The sequence below is a fragment of the Panthera leo genome, chromosome D3 (assembly GCF_018350215.1).
Source record: "Panthera leo isolate Ple1 chromosome D3, P.leo_Ple1_pat1.1, whole genome shotgun sequence".
Taxonomy (NCBI): Eukaryota; Metazoa; Chordata; class Mammalia; order Carnivora; family Felidae; genus Panthera; species Panthera leo.
The window spans coordinates 14,086,453-14,105,904 of NC_056690.1; the positions used below are offsets into that span (position 1 = coordinate 14,086,453).

Sequence of the window (19,452 nt, forward strand, 5' to 3'; positions counted from 1 at the left end):
GTGATGCTAGCCAGGGGTCCACACACTATGAAGCATGGCTTTAAACAATTTGGGGATTCTAGAAAAAGACTGGAGGAGGGCAATGGGGGGCTTATGGGCTATGGGAACTGTGTGAATTGCTGATGTTAATAAAATGAGTCTTTTGAAGGGAACAAGCAAGTGAGTAACTGTGTTTTGTAAGATGAAGAGCAAGAGAGGGAAAGTATGTAACATGGAGCGTATGTGCAAGACGTGTGTGTGTGTGTGTGTGTGTGTGTGTGCATGCGTGTGCGTGTGTGTGTGGTGGCCCCACAGCACTTAACAGGACATTTCAGTACATACACAGAATCAAAGCCACAAGAAATGAAACCAGTTTAAAACTCCAGTGGCTCTCAAACTGTGGTGTATCTCGTCCTCCAGAACGTAATCAAAAAGACAGAGGCTTTGGCTCGTTGAACTAAGATGCGGCCTCGCTCTCGTACGGTTACCAAGTCCCCCAGGTAAGTGTGACGTGATCAGCGGTGGTGAACGCCCGCGATAGATTCTTGCCTACTCCCTTTGCCCTGGCTGATGCAGGGCGGGGCAAAGAAGCAACACGCTGGCCTGATGTTTAGATACACGTTTGCTCCGTTCCAGGGTCTCTCAGTTATTTGTTCTATGACCCGGGCAGGGGGCTCCCTGCGCCCGTCTGACCTCAGTTTTCCCACTTGTTAAGTGGGCACAATCATAAATGGGAGAAGATCACCGCGCCTGGCCCGAAGCGAAGCGCTTGCTGAAGGCTGGTGGAATCTGCTGCTTTTTTTTGGTTTACTCTGGGTGCTCTGCATTTATCCACATTAAATATAAATGCCCCTCAAGCAGGGAAATGGTTTCAGACATGAGCATCAGCTGTGCCTCCTGCAGGTGCAAGGGAAGGAACCATGTGATGGAGCTGTAGTCTCTGCCCGGCCCCCCGAAGCTCACCGTCTCTTCCTTTCCAGAGAGGGGGCTGGAGGGGCTGCAGCGGGAGCTAATGAGGGCCTTGGGACATTGTGATACCTTTCTGGGAGGAATGGGGCGGCTTCTCCCTCCCTAGCGGTGGCTTCCCCCCGCTGCTGGTGCATACCTTCAAGACAGCAACCATGCACGCGGAGCTTCTCACAACCCAGCGCTTCCCAGTCTGGTCTGGCCTCGGGCAGCGGGCTGGGCTGCGGGGAAAGAACGCTGGCGCCTGGTGAAGTCATCTGCTCTGACCGTAGCGGGAAGCCGGGGCGATACATTGACATTTCCTTGAGCTTTGTTGCCTCGGCGGCTGTCAAAATACTCCCCTTGGGCCCCCGCCCTCTATTTTGGGAGTTTCTCAGGTTTTATTTGTCCTTGAAGACACCAGTTCCTGCCCGCCCCTCCCCCTTCCCCGGCCCACCACCCGCCTGGTTCCCTGAGCATAAAATCCAGACCTCTCGCCAGTGTTCCAGGCCATTCATTACAGGAGAGGGTCTCAGGGCGGGGTCTCCCAGCCGCCAGAAAGAGTCATGTGGGGAGGTTTTGTACAGAAACCCCAGGCCTATACAGACTAATTAAATCAGAGACTCTCAGGCACTGGTTGTCAGCTGGGGGGTGACTTTGCCCCAGGGGACACCTGGCAATATCTGAAGACATTTCGGGTTCTCACAACTAGGGACTTGGTACCATTGTATCTCATGGGCAGGGGGCAGGGATCCTGCTAACCATTCTACAGCGCACAGGCCAGACCCCTAAAAATGTCACAGAGCTGAGGCTGAGGGACTGTTGCAGGCATTGGTATTATTTTAAAAAGTGCCCGCCTCAACCAGGCGTGAGCACCCCTCCTGGCCCCAGGCTGGCTCCCGCCAGCCTCCTTCCTCACCTGCTACCCTCTCGTCCTTCTCTACCATGTTCTGCCACCACAGTCTTCTTTCCAGTCTGAAGCACATCCTGCTCATTCTACCCCCGGGCCTTTGCATGTGCTGTTCCCTCCACTGGGTGTGCCCTGCCCTGTCTGCACAGCTGGCTCCTCACACTCCGGTCCCTGCCCAAATGTCACTTCTTCAGAGAGGCTGCCTGGATCCTCCCACACACAATGCACCCCTAAGATAACTCCAGTCCCCCGGTCCCTCTGCGGCACAGCTCTGGCTTATTTCCTTCAACACACTCAAATGATCCTACTCAAACGATCTCATTACTACTTAGCAGTAGTCTGTCTCCCCCACTAGAATGACAGGACTCTGAGAACAAGGGCCACATCTGTCTTGCTCACCATCATCCCCTAGCATCCAGAGAAGTGTCTGCTACGTAATGTGTTTACTAAGTATCTGGTGAATGAATGAATGACTGAATGAATGAATGGACAAGCTTTGGGGGACGATGGGGTTTGCAAGCTGTCAGACGGTGAAGTGCATTCACAGAGACCTGTGCTCTTGCCCTGGCCCCACTTTCCTCTCTTGGCCTCAGTTTCCACATCTGTAACATGGCCCCGATGGTTCAGTGGGATCAGGCTCCCCCTAATGAGGCCCTCCTGGCGACGTCAACTGTAGCGTTTTGCTTTGGTTTTGTCTCCACGGCACCCAACTGAGGTAGGCTGGTCCATGTTCCTGTCACCACTGGATAAATAAATTTCTTCCCACCGAGATCCTGATTATTTCGTAATTTTGTCTGGTCTATTTTTGTTTTTGTGTTTTTGTTTTTTTTTTTCCAAAAACTTCCCTGTTTCCATTTCCCTCTGCACTATGCTGGGTACACAGTAGGTACTCCCTGGTAATACTCCCTAGGGTGTGGTTCCCAAATATTAGATTAGAATGGGCTGGGGGGCTTGGTTAGAAAGTCTTAACCTACAAACAGACTTGATTCACTAGGTCCAAGGTGATGTGACAGACTGAAAACTGGAGCCTGAAGATATCCAGGTTCTAATCCCTGGAAACTGTGACCTCAGTATTGCAGAAGGCACTTTGTAGATGTGATTTTAATTGAGGGTCTTGAGGGGTGCCTGAGTGGCTCTGTTGGTTAAGCGTCCGACTTCGGGTCAGGTTGTGATCTCGCGGTCCGTGGATTTGAGCCCCGCGTCGGGCTCTGTGCTGACAGCTGGGAGCCTGGAGCCTGCTTCGGATTCTGTGTCTCCCTCTCTCTCTGTCCCTTCCCCAGCTCACACACTGTCTCTTTCTCAAAAATAAATAAACATTAACAAAATTTTAAGTTGAGAGTCTTGAAATGAGAGGTGTTTCTGGGTGGCTGTGTCCTAAATGCAATCACGAGTGTCCTTGTAAGAGTGAGACCTGTGACCATGAAGAAGGCTATGTGACCATGGAAGCAAGAGGCTACGATGCTGCCTTTGAAGATGGAGGAAGGGGCCACAAGCCAAAGAATGCAAAGAATGTTTCTAGAAGCTGGAAAAGACAAGGAAACGTTCTACTCCAGAGCCTCCAGAAAGGAGAACAGCCCTTCACTTTAGAGACCCACTCTGGATTTCCCATCTCAGAACTGCAGAACAATAAGTGTGTGTTGTTTTAAAAATGTCTATTTGATTTTGAGAGAGAGAGAAAGAAAGAGAGAGGAGCAGAGACAGAGGGAGAGAGAAAACCCCAAGCAGATGCCAGGCTCAGCACAGAGTCCAACGTGGGGCTCAAACTCACAAACTGAGATCATGACCTGAGCCGAAATCAAGAGTAGGATGCTTAACCCACTGAGCCACCCAGGCATCCCTAAACGTGTGTCATTTTAAGCCACCAAGTATGTGCTAATCACAATGTCCCTGGGAAACTAATACAAGTATAGCACCCAGGCATCTGCATTTGAAAGACCTTCTTCCCTTTGCTGGCTCTGACGCAGGGGACCCCGGTGGACCATACTTCCAGAAGCCCTGCTCCAGAGCTGTTCCAGGCTGCTTCTCAAACCAGCCCATCCCCCGAGAACCAAAGCATTTTGTCAGAGTCAGAGGGACCCTGCCACAAGCGTCGATGTCTACCTCCTCATCAGCAGATGGGGACACTGAGGCCCGGGGAACGCCGCAGCAAGGCAGAACGATGGGAGGTGTTTTCATTCAACTCTGTCGGCTTTCAAATTCCATTTGGAGTTTTTAAAATGAGCGATGGCGCATTCTGCCAATAGCTTTAGCAATAATCTCATAATGACCCAATCGTGAAACGATTTAGCAATCCTGCGGCTAATTGTATTTGTGGGTATAGCAATTGGGTAACTAGTTGGTTATTACTCATTCCCCAAGAGCCATACACATCGCATTACAAGGAAGCTAATCTTAGAAATACTTGTTAACTTCGATGATAATTACTAAGTAATTGGCTAGAACACGCCATTGTGAATTTAGCCGGAATATGCCAGGTAATTATCTGGTCTTATGTTCTCTGTAAAATAAATCCAGGGTCCAAAAATTGTTCCAGTTGGTTGGCTATTGTCCAACCATCAACCTCTGCCAGCCAATTATGCGGATGCAGGTGATTAATCCAATTACTCGAATACCAGGTTTCAAACTGAACGTTCAGAGAAGAGACCTGATGGTCAACAAGTGGACGGTACTAAATGGGAGAGAGGGATGCACAGGGCCCCTCCCTAAGATAAATATGTAATGACACAATAATATGGTATAAATGCCACTTGGGGGCTCATCTGGCTTCTTCACGCAAAATACCAAAACACTTCAGAGACCAATTACATGTCCCAAAGCTGCAGAGTCTTTATCACGGTGCCAGGAAAAGGCTGCGCTATTTGCGAAATCTGCAGGCAGTTATGGCGCTCGGGGAGGGGGGGAGGGGAGTGCACAGAGTTTGTACATAATAGAAAAGGGCCAGAAACGCAGCTGGCTTACGGGATGAGTGACACATTTTCATAATGACCACTCGTTCTTCAAGGATGGTTGCTAACTGAATCTGTCCATTTCCAATTAGCCAGCCCTTGGGAAAGGGGTGAGGGAGGCTCGGGGAACTGGGATCCACCAATAACACCAAGCAAGTCAGAGGGCGGGAGGTGAGAGGTTCTCAGAAGAGCCAGGTAAGGAGAGGAGATCGTGGATTTCAAATTTTTAGCTTGGGGATGTACAAAAGAGGAGTTAACAAGCCAGAAGGTGAGGAGCTGACCAGAGAGAAATTTGGGGTGATGGACTGGTGGGAGCAGTGGGGCAGAAGGCCAGCGGCAGGCACCCCAAGTAAAGGGCTCTGCACAAGAATGACACATTCTAGATCACAGATGAGGAAAGGAGTGGTGGCAGGTTTTAGAAGTGGCCACAAACTGTCCCCCTCCCTGCATCTATGTCCCTGTAACGTGACATTGCAAATCCTCCCATGCAGAGGCAGAGTCTGTTTCTTCGTGCTGGGAATCTAGGTTGACCACGCAACTTGGTTTGGCCAATGTACGTCGGCCAATGCAACACAGACAGAGGAGGGAAAGGCCCTTGCCCATCAGGGCCTGACCTCTTCCTTCACTTGGAACCCTGAGACCACGATGGGAATGAGCCCAAGCTAAGCTGTTGGGGGAAAAGAGACCATCAGGAAGAGAATCGGGGCATGCCGGCTGATAACCTGCCAACGTGCAGACGTGTGCATGAGGCCATGCAAGAAGGACCAGCCCCCTGTCTGACCTGCCTGCTGACCACAGACATATCCAAGAGCCCAGCTACTGGGCCTGGCTCAGCACAGAACTGTCCATAGAAGAGAGGAAAACTCTGAGTGTTGGGGGTAATTTGTTACTCAGCAAAAGCTTACTGATACACTCACCTCATGGGAACAGCTCAGCCCCTAAATCTGATCTGAGCTGGTTATTTGAGAGCCTCTTCTGTCCTTTTTAGAGTGGAGGACGACCATTTTTACCCTGGTCTAAGGAGGACTGAAGAGCCATCTCCTGAAATCCAATCCTTTGAAAACATTTACCATCTGACATATGGGTTCCAGTCAATCCATCATCTGCATAATCAATGATGACAGACAATAACCCATTTTCTTCTGACCACTGAGATCTTGTAAATGGACTCAAGGATGCTCTGTATCACAAGGGAACAGACCCGAAACACACCAGCTCTTCCCTGAGCTCACAGCTCCTGCTACGCACCTGCCGAGAGGAGAGGCTTGCGTGTTTGAGATCTTATCGCTTGAGCTGAGAATGGGAAGCAGACAGCTCCTAAGTGACTCCTGGCATCACAGGCCATACCAAGAACAGCACTGCTGTGGCCAGTCCTGATGCAACGGGAGAACAGCAGCCAGAGGTGAAACACACACCAAAGGATAGTTTCACAGCTGTTCAACTGAAAGCAAAGCTATTTTTTTTTTTTCCAATGCATGTCACTGGGTGAGGTTAGACAGCAAGTGCAGGAAAGTTGCTATCATTTGACGTTTCCTTAATGTCAGTTCTCTGTTAATTACCCCTTCTGTGCAGGTATCGACCGCGGACCCTGGATATTTAAGATAGCAATGGTAAAGCTCTCCACATGTCATCTGCTGCTTTAACGAAAGCCAGAGTAACAGCTGTCAGAATCTTAGTCCAGAATCGGCACAGCAGGGACCGAGGGCCAAAACCAGCACGTTGCTAGCTTTTATAAGTAAAGTTTTATTGGCACCCGGCCACGCACATCCACTTACATCTTGTCTGGGGCTCCTTTCCCACCACAGTGGCAGAGTGGAGCAGTTGCTACAGAAACGGTCTGGCCCATAAAGCCGCAACTATTCTCTACTGGGCCCTTTACAGAAAAAGTCTGCCGACTTCCGATTTAGCCCAATCCGTTCAATTTACACGTGGAGACAGTGAGTCTCAGCGATATCGTTTCACAAATACTCGGGGCACAGGGGGGCATCTAGAACCAACTTTCCTAACTTCCGTTCAGTGCTCTCCCCGTGGCCCCGCTCTGCCAAAGAGTCTTACCATCAAAAGCACTTCCTGGACTCTCAAGTCTTAGAACCACACAATTATGAATCGGTAGAGCTGGAGACGCTCCATTCACCGGAACGACGAGTCAACCGGAAACCCCCACTTCTCAACTCTGCCAGAAGCACAGCTCTGGGGACGGACCCACGGGTGGGGATCCCTGGCAGGACTGACCTGGTGATGATGGCCAGGTGGGGTGGGCTCATGCAGGCACCCATGAAGAGCACCACGTTCTCATGCCGCGTCTGCCTGTAGGCCATCACCTCCCGCTTGAAGGCCTTGAGCTGTTCCTCATTATCCCTCTCGATGTCGATCAGCCGGATGGCCACCTCGCCATGCCAGCGGCCGTGATACACCTGCCCGAAGCGGCCCTTTCCAATGAGCTCGCCAATCTCCAGCTGCTCAAAAGGGATGTCCCACTCCTGCAGGAAGATGCTGGTCTGGCTGGCCTTGCGTGGGAAGCTCCGGGCTGAGAGCAGGGACAGGTTCATCTCCTCAAAATCGTCCTCCGACTCCTCGGCCTCGTCGTGGCCCTCTTCATTCTGTGGGCGGAAAGGGGAGAGCGGTCAGAGCGGCTCCTGACACTGCCCCGCCTTCCCACGAGGTCCCACTGGGTCCCAGTGGGACACGTCTCCATGTGCATTTTCGGCTGGTGTGCACACAGACCTCTTAGAGCAGGCCACTCTCGTCTAGAATCGTATACAATGAAGGGGCTGAAAGGGAGATCGTGGTAATCCCACGCTCCTGTGCTAAGGAGGAAACTGAGGTTCATGGAAGAGAGATGCTAGGGGGCCACCCATTCCGGTTTGCTGGGACTTTCCTGGTCTGGGCACTGAAAGTCCCCTTGGTGGGGGCACCTGACAGGCTCAGTCAGTATAGCATGTGATTCTTGATCTCAAGGTTGTAAGCTGGAGCCCCACACTGGGTGTAGAGATTACTCAAAGTCCCCTCGGGAAGCCCTTCAGTCCCAGCAAACAGAGTTGACTGGTCACCCTGGGAGATGCCCAGCTCTCTATCACACAGCCAGGCAGAGCTAGGGTTAAACCTCAGGTGTCTCAACTCCCAATATCCAACGCCCTCCTATTCTACCGTGATGTTGTGGCTTGTCTCCTTACGCGTGTGTGATAAAGGCAACAGGCACAACTGCGTGTGCCTCAGCTGTCTGCACAGAGCATGTGACGATCCTCAATGTAGAGTGCCTTTTTCCCCCAGGGAATTTGGAATGGATGAGTCAGAAAAAGGGAGAGGTCACAGCTACTCTGCACGGGCCAGACACCTGGGCTTCCTATGCAGCCGCGAGGGCAGAGAGGCTGGCTGATAGGATGGGCTTAACAATCAGAAGAAATGAGCGGAAATCTGGCCTCTGTGTGACTTTGGGCAAGCCACGGGACTTCTCTGAGACTTCCTTTTTCCCGTCATAAAGCAGAGCTGATAAAATCTGCCCCTGGGGATGGTGTGAGGTTTCCAATGACACGAAAGGCTGTTAAGTTCCTTGCACAGACCTGACCACCTGTATGCAACAGCGACTGGGCTTCCTGGGAAAATGCAGATTCCTGGGCCCCACCCAGAGCTGCTCAATCAGAAAGCAGCAGGCCAGGGCCAGAAATTCGCATTTTTATCCAGCACACCCACAGGGCCCCCGGACACTTAGGCATGACCACCCCGATCATTAGCCGCTCAAGGGCCAGGGACCCACCTTCCCAGCATGGGGGCTGGGAGTGTCCTGCCCCACGGCCTCTTTAGCTCCAGTGAGGGAGCAGCAGGCACCCCAGCCAGTGGGGATTCCCAGAGGCTTGGGGGCTGATTAAGCAGCCTGAGGCAGTGGCCCTTTGGCTGGCCGCTGGTCTTCCCGAGCCCAAACCTGAGCAAACTTGCCCCTCACGGCCCACTCAGGAGAAACAACACAGGAAACACTGGCTTCCCCAGGGATAATTTTTCAAGGACCACAATACCTGCCGAAAGGACCTGGTTTTCTCTGGAAACCCTGGCTCTATTCCTTTCAGTTCGGGGCACACCCACAGAGCTGAGGACTCCATGGTTCTTACCCAGGACACTTCGTTTATTCCTCCAGAAGTTCTGGCGGATGAGAAGAAGCCCCAGACCATTCTCAAAAGCCTGCCAGGCTCGGTGTCCCCAGGACTCTGCCTCCTCCCACGTGTTCTTTGGAAGGCAGTGGGGCACATCCCCCTTGGTACTCACCTGGCCCTAGGCCGATTTTTCCGCTAAGAATCTAAATCTCTTGCCAACGTCTGCACAGCTAGCTTTTCCGTGATGCGCGCCGTATAACGGCCCACTAGGCTTGGTGCCGGGAGGGGCCCCCGCTTGTTAGAACGTCCATCAAAAACAGGGCCACCCCACCGCCCGCCGCCCCAAGCCCTCCGCGTCATTAAAGACATCCACCGGCTCTGCCAAGCGCTGGGCAACCCCCGGGAAACAGGTGCGCCACTCTCTCCAAATCTCACCTCTGAGGTTGGCTCCAGTTCAATTTGAAGTAATGGATTTCCTTCCAAGCTTTAACGAAAAGAAAAATAGATGTGACCCTCGCGTGAAAAGGTAGGTCTGTGTATTGTCTAGCCACGTATCAAGAGTCCTTGAACGAGAAGCCCTGGCCATCAAGCCTTCATCTCAAAATCCACTTCAACACTTGCGTCGAAACTAATCCATAACCTCACCATGAAGAAGCGAGGACAAGGACACTGTTTTCAACAGGCTTTCTGGGCTGCTCAGGGCTCATTTTTCTTTCTTGCTTTGGTTTCCACTAATCTAGCAGCTTCCTTATAAACTGGCCTAATGCCACGGGTGGAAGAATCCTCAGAACTCTGGGTGTGTGCTAGGAAAGAATGAACGAGACCTCTAACGTTCACTTGGGTTCCGAATCTTCTGGAAGAACCTTAGCGTTCGGGATTACAGGTATCCCCCGCCCCCCCCCCCCGCCCCCCTGTTTTTTGAAAGTCAGCACCATGCCGCTTTGCTTTTATGAAAGATCTACACTGGTGTCTGTTTTGCTGACCAAAAGAAATTCCAAGAGGACTTTTGCTTTTGTGGAAAGGGGTGACAAGCGAAAGTTGCCTTCAGCTTTTGCTTTACTGCCGGCCATTACGGAGGCAGCGGGCACCCTGAGCAGTGTGAGTGATGCCTCCAAGCTCCTTCCCTGGGGCCCTACCCTCAGCATCTCAGCCTCAAGCCTCCACACCTTTGAGCAGTATCTATGAGCATCTGTGCTTTATCTCGATTTATTTTGTGCATCCGTTAGCAAGATGCGTCCTAAGGTATCAGAGAAGCCTAAGAGAGAAAGTTCTCAGGTCTGGGGACACCCGCCAATTTTTGCATTATAAATGAATGATAATCGCGTCTTCGCATGACACCATGTTGGCTTATGAAAGGTTTTGTAGGAATGCTCTACTTTCGGATAGTGGGGGAAACCTGCATGTGTCAGGAATGGGGCGAGGCCCTCCGAGGGATACAGAGTCGAAACCTGCGTGGCTCCTGACTTTGGGGACTATTATGTTACTACTGAAGGGACGAAAGCAAGTACGGAGATATCGTACAGGAAGGCTGAAAGTGACACGGGCCAAAAGTCAGGCATGAACTGAATAGATGGAGCATGATGGAAATTCCCCGGAGAGATTATGGGATGTGTTTTTGAAAACTCGCAGTGTTTGAGTTGGCTGGATGTTGCCAATCACGGTGAACCGGGATGGGTGGAGTGAGAACGAACAAAACCGTGTCTGGAAGGACTGGAAGACACAGGTGGGAGCACGTGCACGCGTACGCTTGGGTCCGTGCGCGAGTGTGATGCAGTCTTGAGCTCGTGAGCTGCAGCTGTTCTGAGCGTGGGCGCAGGCTGAGTGCAGGGCTGGGGAGGGATCAGTGTGTTTGCGTGTGTGAGTACTAAGTATAGATTGGGTACTGCGTGGGTCTTATGGGATGTGCTCTGTGCAGGGGTTGTTCTGGGCACACGTGAGTTGGGTGTACCCCGTGGGGGATGTGGGGGGCTCACCGTGTGTTGACAGCTGGGTACGTACTGGGGTGTGAGGGGAGTGTTGGAGCACGTGGCATGTGACGGGGACGTGGGGGACAGTGTGTGTTAGAGGTGTTTCTGGGGGTGTGTTTTCGGAGTAGAGGAGGTGTACATGTTTACGGAGTGCAGTGCGGAGACTGTAACTGGGCTGCTGAAGGCACAGAACCGGCGGCAGGAAGGAATCACAATGAGCACCTCTGGAAGCTTAGCAGGGGCCCCTACCCACCCCCTCACTTGAGGGGCCACCGCTCTCCTAACCCTGAGACCCCAAGAGGCTGCTGACCCTGCAGACAGAGCCAACCCACTTCCGGGAGGGGCTCTTGGCCAGAGGGAGTCTGAGAGGCTGCAAGAACGAAAGGGGGAGAGAAGGGTGGGTCACAAAGTGCCCTCTGCTTTCCTATCAACCAATCATTTACGGCCCGGCCGGCCCCGGGAACATCTGCCGGGAACTCGGCATTTTGGGGAGATCCGGGTGGAACAAGGCAGCTGGAGTCCCTCCTCACCCAAACACAAACCAGGCAGCCTTCCTCTGCCTGCATCAAGGCGTGATTACAGTCACTGGGCGATTAAATTACTTCTTCCTGTGAAGTGTTAGTGGCCGTCACTCCATGCACTTCTAAGCAGATCGCAAGCAGCTACCGACGCCGTATTTCGCGGGCGCTCCCTGACTGCCAGTTAATAACCCGGAGTTCGTCTTGCACACATTGTGGAATTGGCTTATGTGCAGAAGAGGAACGACCGGGAGCTGGAAGTCAGCACCATCTCCCTGGCAAACTGCTGCCCCCTTGATTTCACGGATGTACCACCTGGGTCTTTAACAAAGTCCGTAACATGGGGCAGGAAGGGTGCAGCAGTTAGCGGGGAGCCGGAGGAACAACCAAATGGGCAAAAGTGTGAGTTGGGAAACCGGTCGGATGGAAATTAGGTCTCCAGCATGCCCTACGCTTGGGCCACCGGCCGAAGAAGTTAAGTCAAGGAAGGTGGTTTCACTGCGGCTGCACAAACCATACCCCACCTAGAAAGAGAGTGTGTGTCCCAAGGACGCCAAAGGTGCCACGTACAGAGACATTCACTGCAGTGTTGTTTACAACAGTGAACTATGGGAAGATAGGAGATCTGGCAAGAGGGAAATGGTTAAGGCCATTGTTGTACATCGATAATAGTATTTTACAGCCATGGAGACCAAGGTCTATGAAGAGTCTGAGATCATATGAAAAATGCAATGCTATAGCTTTTTTAAGGGATAACAAAGCAGGCTGGAAAGGGCATATATCATGAGTCACAAGTATATAAAAACACGAGAGACAGAGCACACATCAAAATTCTAAGGGTGATATGATTATGAGTGATTAGTTTCCCCCCTTTTTTTTTTACAGAACAGTCCACATTTCCCAAAATTAGTTTGTATTATTTTTATAATGGTATAAACCAGGGGCCAGAAAACTTGGTCTGTAAAGGGCCAGAAAGTAAATCTTTTAGACTTTGCAGGCCGTATGGTCTCTGTTGGGAACGATTCAACTCTGCTGTTGTAGTCTGAGAGCCACCAGAGACAGTATGTCATAAACAAATGGGCATGGTTGTGTTGCAATAAAATTTTATTTATAATTTTTCCTAATCTTTATTTATTTCTGAGAGAGAGAGAGAGAGACAGAGTGTGAGTGAGGGAGGGGCAGAGACAGAGAGGGAGACACAGAATCTGAAGCGGCTCCAGGCTCCGAGCTGTCAGCCCAGAGCCCGACGCGGGGCTCAAATTCACCATGAGATCATGACCTGAGCCGAAGACAGACACTCAACCGACTGAGCCACCCAATAAAACCTTATTTATAAAAACAAGGGGCAAACAGGATTTGTCCCATAGACTGTAGTCTGCTGATCCCTGGTATCAGCCTAAATTATTCTTTTTAAAGGGAGGGACAATGACGTAGGATGACCGTTCTTTCATTAAGTTCTAGCTATTACCGAAAGTTAGCTTTCTGATCATAGAAAAATCTGGGGACCCCGAGGAAACGGCCCAGCCCCTGGAAATCACACTTGACAAGCAGGGTCAGGACACAAAGCACAGACGACTTGTTGGGCCTAGGCTGAGGGAGGCTGTCATCCTCTCCCTCTCCTTGAGTCATTCCCCATGTCTCTCTCTCCCTCAGTATCCCGCCCCATCAATTCCAGGACCAGGAAGACAGAAGACAGTGACCCTGAGCAGACTGAAGACCCAGGACAGGAGAAGGAGGTCTCTGTTCCACTTACATTGGATTCGAGGTCACCGGATGCAGGATGACCTGGGGCGCCCGGGTCGGCGTCTCTGGCACTGGCACTACATCTGAGAGGCAGACATGAGAGTCAGAAACCCAACATGGAGTCCACAGTCTCCCCCCAAAGACCTAATTGCTGGGAGATGGGGCAGCTAGTAACTTGTCACCAGATCACGGTGCCCCTGGGGCTGGCCAGTCCCCTCTGTCCCTTTCTCAATCACCTGTGCTTTTCCTGCTCAGAAGCACCAGTGTTCTAAGATGACATCCTGAACCAAATGCCCCACTCTTGACTAGGGGGCTGCCAGAACCCCAAGCCTCTGACCCGAAGCATCCACTGGTCACCTCCGAATCACCCCCCAACTCCTGAGTTCTCCTTGGGATGGTGAGGCCGCTTGGTTTCACGTCTCCCAGTGCCCAACTCACCTCTGACCACCTCTCCCCTGCCACGTGGGCTCTGGACCCCTCCTTACCCTGGCCTGTCCTTCTATTGCAGACCACCTCCTCAGGCCTTGCCCTTGAGCCTTGGGATCTCCTTGGTACCACTGTGCCCTTGGGGCCTCCCAGTCTTTCCTTTTCCACCTCTACGTCCCACCATTATCCTGGGGTCTAGTGGTCCCACCGCCATCCTCTTTGAGCTTGCCCATCCCAACAACCTTCGCCTTCGTCCATTCCAGCAACCCACGCACCTCAGCAGGCTCGTTCAGAAGGGCCTGAGCGTGCACGGACTCACCTGGGAAGATGAACTGCTGTTTGTACTTGTAGTAGTGGGACGCTGGCAAAAGAACGAAAATACCAACGTGAGCACCGCCCCGAGCTGTCCCTGCAAGTAACAGATTGGGTTCCCACAGCCACCACGTGGGTTCCCTGCCCACCCTCGAGGGGTTCCAGATTTCTGCAGACCTTCTCAATGACAAGGGGCTGAGAGCATGTATAAAGGAAGCAGAGCTCTGGACATCCAAGCCAACCCTCCCACGGGCAGCTCCCGGAGAACAGAGAGTCACCCAGAGCACAATCCCATTTTTTGTTAACTGCACAGGGACACATACACACAGAGAAAAGTCTGTGAAACCATAATCTAAAATAGTCGTTTTTTCCCCTCTTTGATTACAGACGCTTTCAAAAAATCCTTTAGGACACAATGAGATATCATCTCACACCTGTTAAGATGTCTACTATCAAAAAGAGAAAAGAGAAGTGTGGTGAGGGGAAGGAGAAAGGGGAAAGAGTGGGGTGCTGTGGGTAGGAATGCAAACTGGCACAGCCACTGGGGAAAACAGCATAGGGGTGCCGCAAAAAAAAAAAAAATAGCACTACCACGTGATCCAGCTTCTGGGAATATATCCGAAGGAAACGAAATCACTATCCTGGAACGATAATCTGCACCCCCGTGTTCACTGCAGCATTATTTACAAGAGCCAAGACACGGAAGCAACTCAAGGGTCCACTGATGGGTGAACGGATAAAGCAAATGGCACACGTACACACACACACACACACACACACACACACACAATATATGTACACATGTACATACAATGGAATGCTATTCAGTCTTAAAAAAAAGAAGGAAATCCTGCCACTGCAACATGGATGGACCTCGAGGGCACTGTGCTAAGTGAATTAAGTCAGACAGAGAAAGATACTGTATGAGATCACGTAACATGCGGAATTTGAAAAAAAAAAATTCATAGAAACAACCAGATGGGTTAGGGAACAGGCTGAAGCTGGCCAAAAGGTACAGACTTCCAATCAGAAGACAAATTAAGTCCTGGAGAGGTAATGCACATCATAGTGACTACAGTTCACAATTACTGTTCTGTATCTTTGAAAGTTGCTGAGAGTAGATCTTAAAAGTTCTCATCACAAGGAGGAAAATCTGTAACTGTGTGTGGTGATGGATAGAAACTTGGACTGTGGTGATCGTTTCCCAGCACACATATGTACCAAATCATTACCTTGTGCGCCTTAAGCATATACGATGTTATATGTCAATTACATCTCAACAAAATTGGGAAACTATGCATTTCCTGTGTTTTTCAAATTTTCTACATTGAGCATTGTATTAGTTTTCCTGTTGCTGCTGTAACAAATTATGACACACTTGGTGGCTTAAAATAACACATTTATCTTATAGTTCTGGAGGTCGGAGGTGCTGGAATAAGTCATAAGGGGCTAAAAGCAAGGTGTCGCCGGGGCTGGTTCTTTCCAGAAGCTCCAGAGGAGAATCCATGCCTTGCCTCTTCCAGATGTTAGAGCCTGCATGCACTTCTTGGCTCTGAGCCCACGACTCTAGTCTCTGCTCCCCTTGTCCTGACATCACCTCCTACCGTCTCCGACCTTCTTGTCTCCCTCTTATAAGGACCCTTGTGGTTACATTTAGGATCCATCTGGATAATCCAGGGTAATCTTCCCACCGCAGGATCCTTAACTTAATCATCCCTGCAAAGTCAAGTCACCTATAAAGTCACAGATCCACAGATTCTGGGGTTAGAGCGTGGTGAGTTTGGGGGTACCATTATTCTGCCTACCACAAGCATGGGTTAATTTCTGTATTTAGGGAAAAAAGAAATTTCCTCAACTTCACTGCTGATTCACCCACAATTCATTTTACTCCCAGTGCCAGTTCCGGACATCCCCGAGGTTTCTAATGTTTACCCCTTACTCCTGTGGGGTGGAGGGCCTGGAGCAGGGGTGGGGGACAAGGGTATCGTGGGCAGTGGAGAGGCCACACTGAGCAGGAACGGGGTCAGATAGCAGTCCAAACTGGTGAGCGTGCTTCCAGAAGCAATTTTATTACCTGCAGGGACAACCTACAACTGCACGCCGACTCACCAAGCATTACTGCAGTGGTTCAGAGGCTGGGCCCAGGGGTTGACAAGCCATGGCCCAGGGGCCAAATCTGGACCATCACCTGCTTTTGTCCATAAAGTTTTACTGGAACACAGTCACATTCATTCATTTGCATGCTGTCTCTGGCTGCCGACATGCTAGGACGTCAGAGCTGAATATGTGCAACAACAGAGACTATATGGCCCACAAAATCTAAAATATTACCATCCGGCCCGTGATAGAAAAAGTTTGTTGACTTCCGGTTTAAAGCAAAGATGAGCTGGACAGCAGGAGTAGGAGGCTGATCCTGCAGGGCTGAATCCTCACTCTTCCTTTGGCTGTTTGTAAAAGCTTTGGGCAACTCTCTCCGAGTCTCCGTTTCCACGGGATAATCACAGTCTTTCCCTCGCAGGGCTGAGATCATCATTCCATGAGATAAGAGTGCATAGCGGTGCTGAATAAGCATTCGCTGCAGCGAACAGGCCCATATCTTTCTAAGCTCTCTTAATAAACAGACAAGAATGATTTATAATTAAGAGAAAATCGGTTTCAAAGAGCGAAGTCATTAGCTGCCCCCGAGGCTGGAACTGATTTATGAACTCCCCAGGACAGAGAGGGGCCTGGTACCAGTGGGTGCACAACTCGTGTTTATTGAATTAATCAACTCTCTCCTAGCACAGCAATCCCCAAATATCCCAGATAGTTGGAATCCAAACGGACGCATTTCCTGATTCTGGAAAATGAGGTGCCCAGGGTGAGAAGCAACTCGGCCAAGGTCACAGAGCAAAGTTTTAAAACAAAACCAACCTCCAGGACTTCAAGGACCTTTCTTTCTTCTGTTAGATAACTTAGGTTTTGTTTTTTGTTTTTTCATTGCATGCAGTCAACAAGAGGCTAAAATTAAAAAAGAGAAAACCACCCAGGGTTCTCAAGAAGCTTAGCTGATCTCTTCCCTCCCCAGCGGGGACGGGGGATTCGGTGTCTGCAGCAAAGGATAGCCGGCAGTGACATTCTTTTATGGAGCGGCAGCTGGGCGAGGGACAGCAAAAACCGCTCTGACAAGGGACAGGGGTCAGGCAAAGGGACACTGGCGAAGGTCTCCACGCACAGAGCCAGCCCCCTCCCTCCTCAACCCCTCCGTGTGCCAGAGAACAGCTCGTTCCTGATGATGAATCCGAGCGGCTCCTGACTCCCTGGCATTGAAGAGGTCTTGGGAACTGGGAGTCCTCAGGTGGCTGGAGGCCAGAGAGATACGCAGGCCACTTTGAAGGCACTTCACTTCTACCCCGAAACCCTCCTTCCCTCCTTCCTTCCCTAAGGCCTCCCCCCCAAAGCAGCCTGGATCGTCTTCTAGAAGGAAGGATGGAGGGTAAGTCACCTTCTGCCTACACCCTTTAAAGAAAATCTGAATTCCTGCCGTGGCCCTGCAAGGCCCGGCCAAGCCTCATCCCTGTACCTCTGAGTCCTACCTGGTGCCACTTTTCCCTCATTCACGGCATTCGGGCCACGGGGACATTTTTGCAGCTCTTTCCTGGGGCAGGGCCTTTGCACATGCTCCCCTCCCTCTGCCCAGCCAACTCTCCCCCGTCTTCAGAACTCAGACGCCTCGGACCCTTCAACCTCAACCTGCTCTCCTCTTGAACTCGCTGTATGGCTGCTGTACCGCCGTTCTTTCCCTTCATGGCACTTGGTGCAACTCATTTCAGGTGTGCGTCTGTGTGGTTAACCCGTCTCTCCCGCGAAGCTATAGACTCCACGAGAACAGGGGCTGTGGCAGGCCGAGTGAGGCCGCTCTGCCCAAGACGTCCACAACCTAATCCCTGGAGACTGTGACTACATCCGCTTCCATGACAAGGGTCCTTCCAAGAGGGAGGCAGACGGGTCAGGGTTAGAGAGTCAGAGATGCGATCACGGAAACAGAGGTGGGAGTGGGGTGGAGCCGTGTGCAAAGGAACGCAGGCAGCCGCTGGAGGCTGGGGAAAGGCAAGGAAGTGGATTCCTCCCTGGCACCTCAGGAGCAACCAGCCCTGTGGACACCAGTGAAACGGATTTTGGACTTGGGACCTCCATCACTGTAAGATAGTACTTCTGGGCTGGTTTTTTTTTTAATATATGAAATTTATTGTCAAACTGTTTTCCATACAACACCCAGTGCTCATCCCAAAAGATACTTCTGGGCTGTTTTAAGCCACTAATCTTGTGACGATTTGTTACAGCAGCCATTGGAAACTCAAACAGGGCATGTCTGGTGGGCATACGGCTCTATACCTAGTGCCTTGTATACCACGGGTACATAGTAGATGTTCAATAAACATGTCTTATGATGGATGCAGTCTGAGGGCCAGAAAATGACTTGAAGAGAAAAATCTGCAGCCTTGGGCAGTGCATGAATTTCAAGTCATTCACTCATTCATTCATTCATTCATTCATTCATTCGAAAAAACCCCATTTAATTAGTGCCTTAAGCTGTAGGCAATGTGTTGGCCTTCAGGTGTAGAAGCGTGAATGAAGCAGACATGTTTCCCAGTCTCACGAAGCTGATAATTCTGATTGTCACAGAGGACACGGACACTAAATAAGTTAATAAATGAACAAAATCATGGTAGGGAAGGAGCACTGTGGAGCATAGAGACGGAATCAGGGCAGAGTGAAGGGAGGTAGGGGGTGCTGAAAGGGAGGAAGCACACCCATAAGCCACCTGCCATGTCAAACATGGCCCCAGGATTCAGAAACAAGTGGCTGAGAACAAGGAGGTCAATCATAAATCCTACCAAGCCTGTGCCTGACGCGCTTCATTTTCCAACTAAAAACCCTTCTTCCGTATGTCCTGAGGTCAACACGTGAGCCAGATGCCTGTTAACCCCATAGACCCTTCTGGAAAAGAATGTTCTAGGTATCAGTCAATGCTGAGAACATTATGATGCCTAGGTATTAGCCAGAATAGTCTTCAAAAACTCAACATTTGGCAGGGAACCATAACCACAGCTGCCTTTCCCATCAACAGAGGCTTGTAGTCAAGGGCGTGACGGGTGGCTAGGACCTTGTGTGAACAAGACAGGCACTTGTCATTGTGAGGGAATTTTGCTAAAACCTCCTAAGTCAAGGGAGAAGGTCTGGCTGCTCTTCTGGAAGGTCCCGTTTTGTTTTCCACTTCAATATTGCATTTTGTGATTATTGTTCAATTATGAAATGGGTGCGTTCCTTGATACTCTATACACTGTAGCAATGCATAAAATAAAATTTTTCTTCTTAGAAACAGCTGCCAGGAAGTTCTTGCAGGCTTTTTTGTGCATATACAAATAGACAAGTATATATACACATGCATATAAACATACAACTATATATAATTATTTTAGAATAAATAGGATTTTATTATACCGACTGCTTTGCAAATCACTTGTTTTCCCACTTACAAGACATTGTGTATACCTTGCATGTCAGGATATCCACAAAGAACCACCCCATCCTTTTTAAGGGTGGCTGAATATTTGGTTATGTAGATATATTACAGTGTAT

General features: G+C 50.5%; 1 protein-coding gene across 5 annotated transcripts in view; it reads right to left on the reverse strand.

Annotated features, from left to right (window-relative positions):
• The window catches only part of KSR2 (kinase suppressor of ras 2), a 434,193-nt gene that overhangs the window by 60,489 nt on the left and 354,252 nt on the right, over positions 1-19,452 (reverse strand). For all 5 annotated transcript variants that reach the window (XM_042909856.1, XM_042909854.1, XM_042909855.1 and 2 more), the window contains exons 11-14: positions 13,838-13,879; positions 13,103-13,175; positions 9,300-9,348; positions 7,012-7,379 (exon numbers count right to left, since the gene is read on the reverse strand). In XM_042909856.1, coding sequence (XP_042765790.1) covers positions 7,012-7,379; positions 9,300-9,348; positions 13,103-13,175; positions 13,838-13,879 — 532 coding nt within the window. The remainder of the gene's footprint in view (positions 1-7,011; positions 7,380-9,299; positions 9,349-13,102; positions 13,176-13,837; positions 13,880-19,452) is intronic.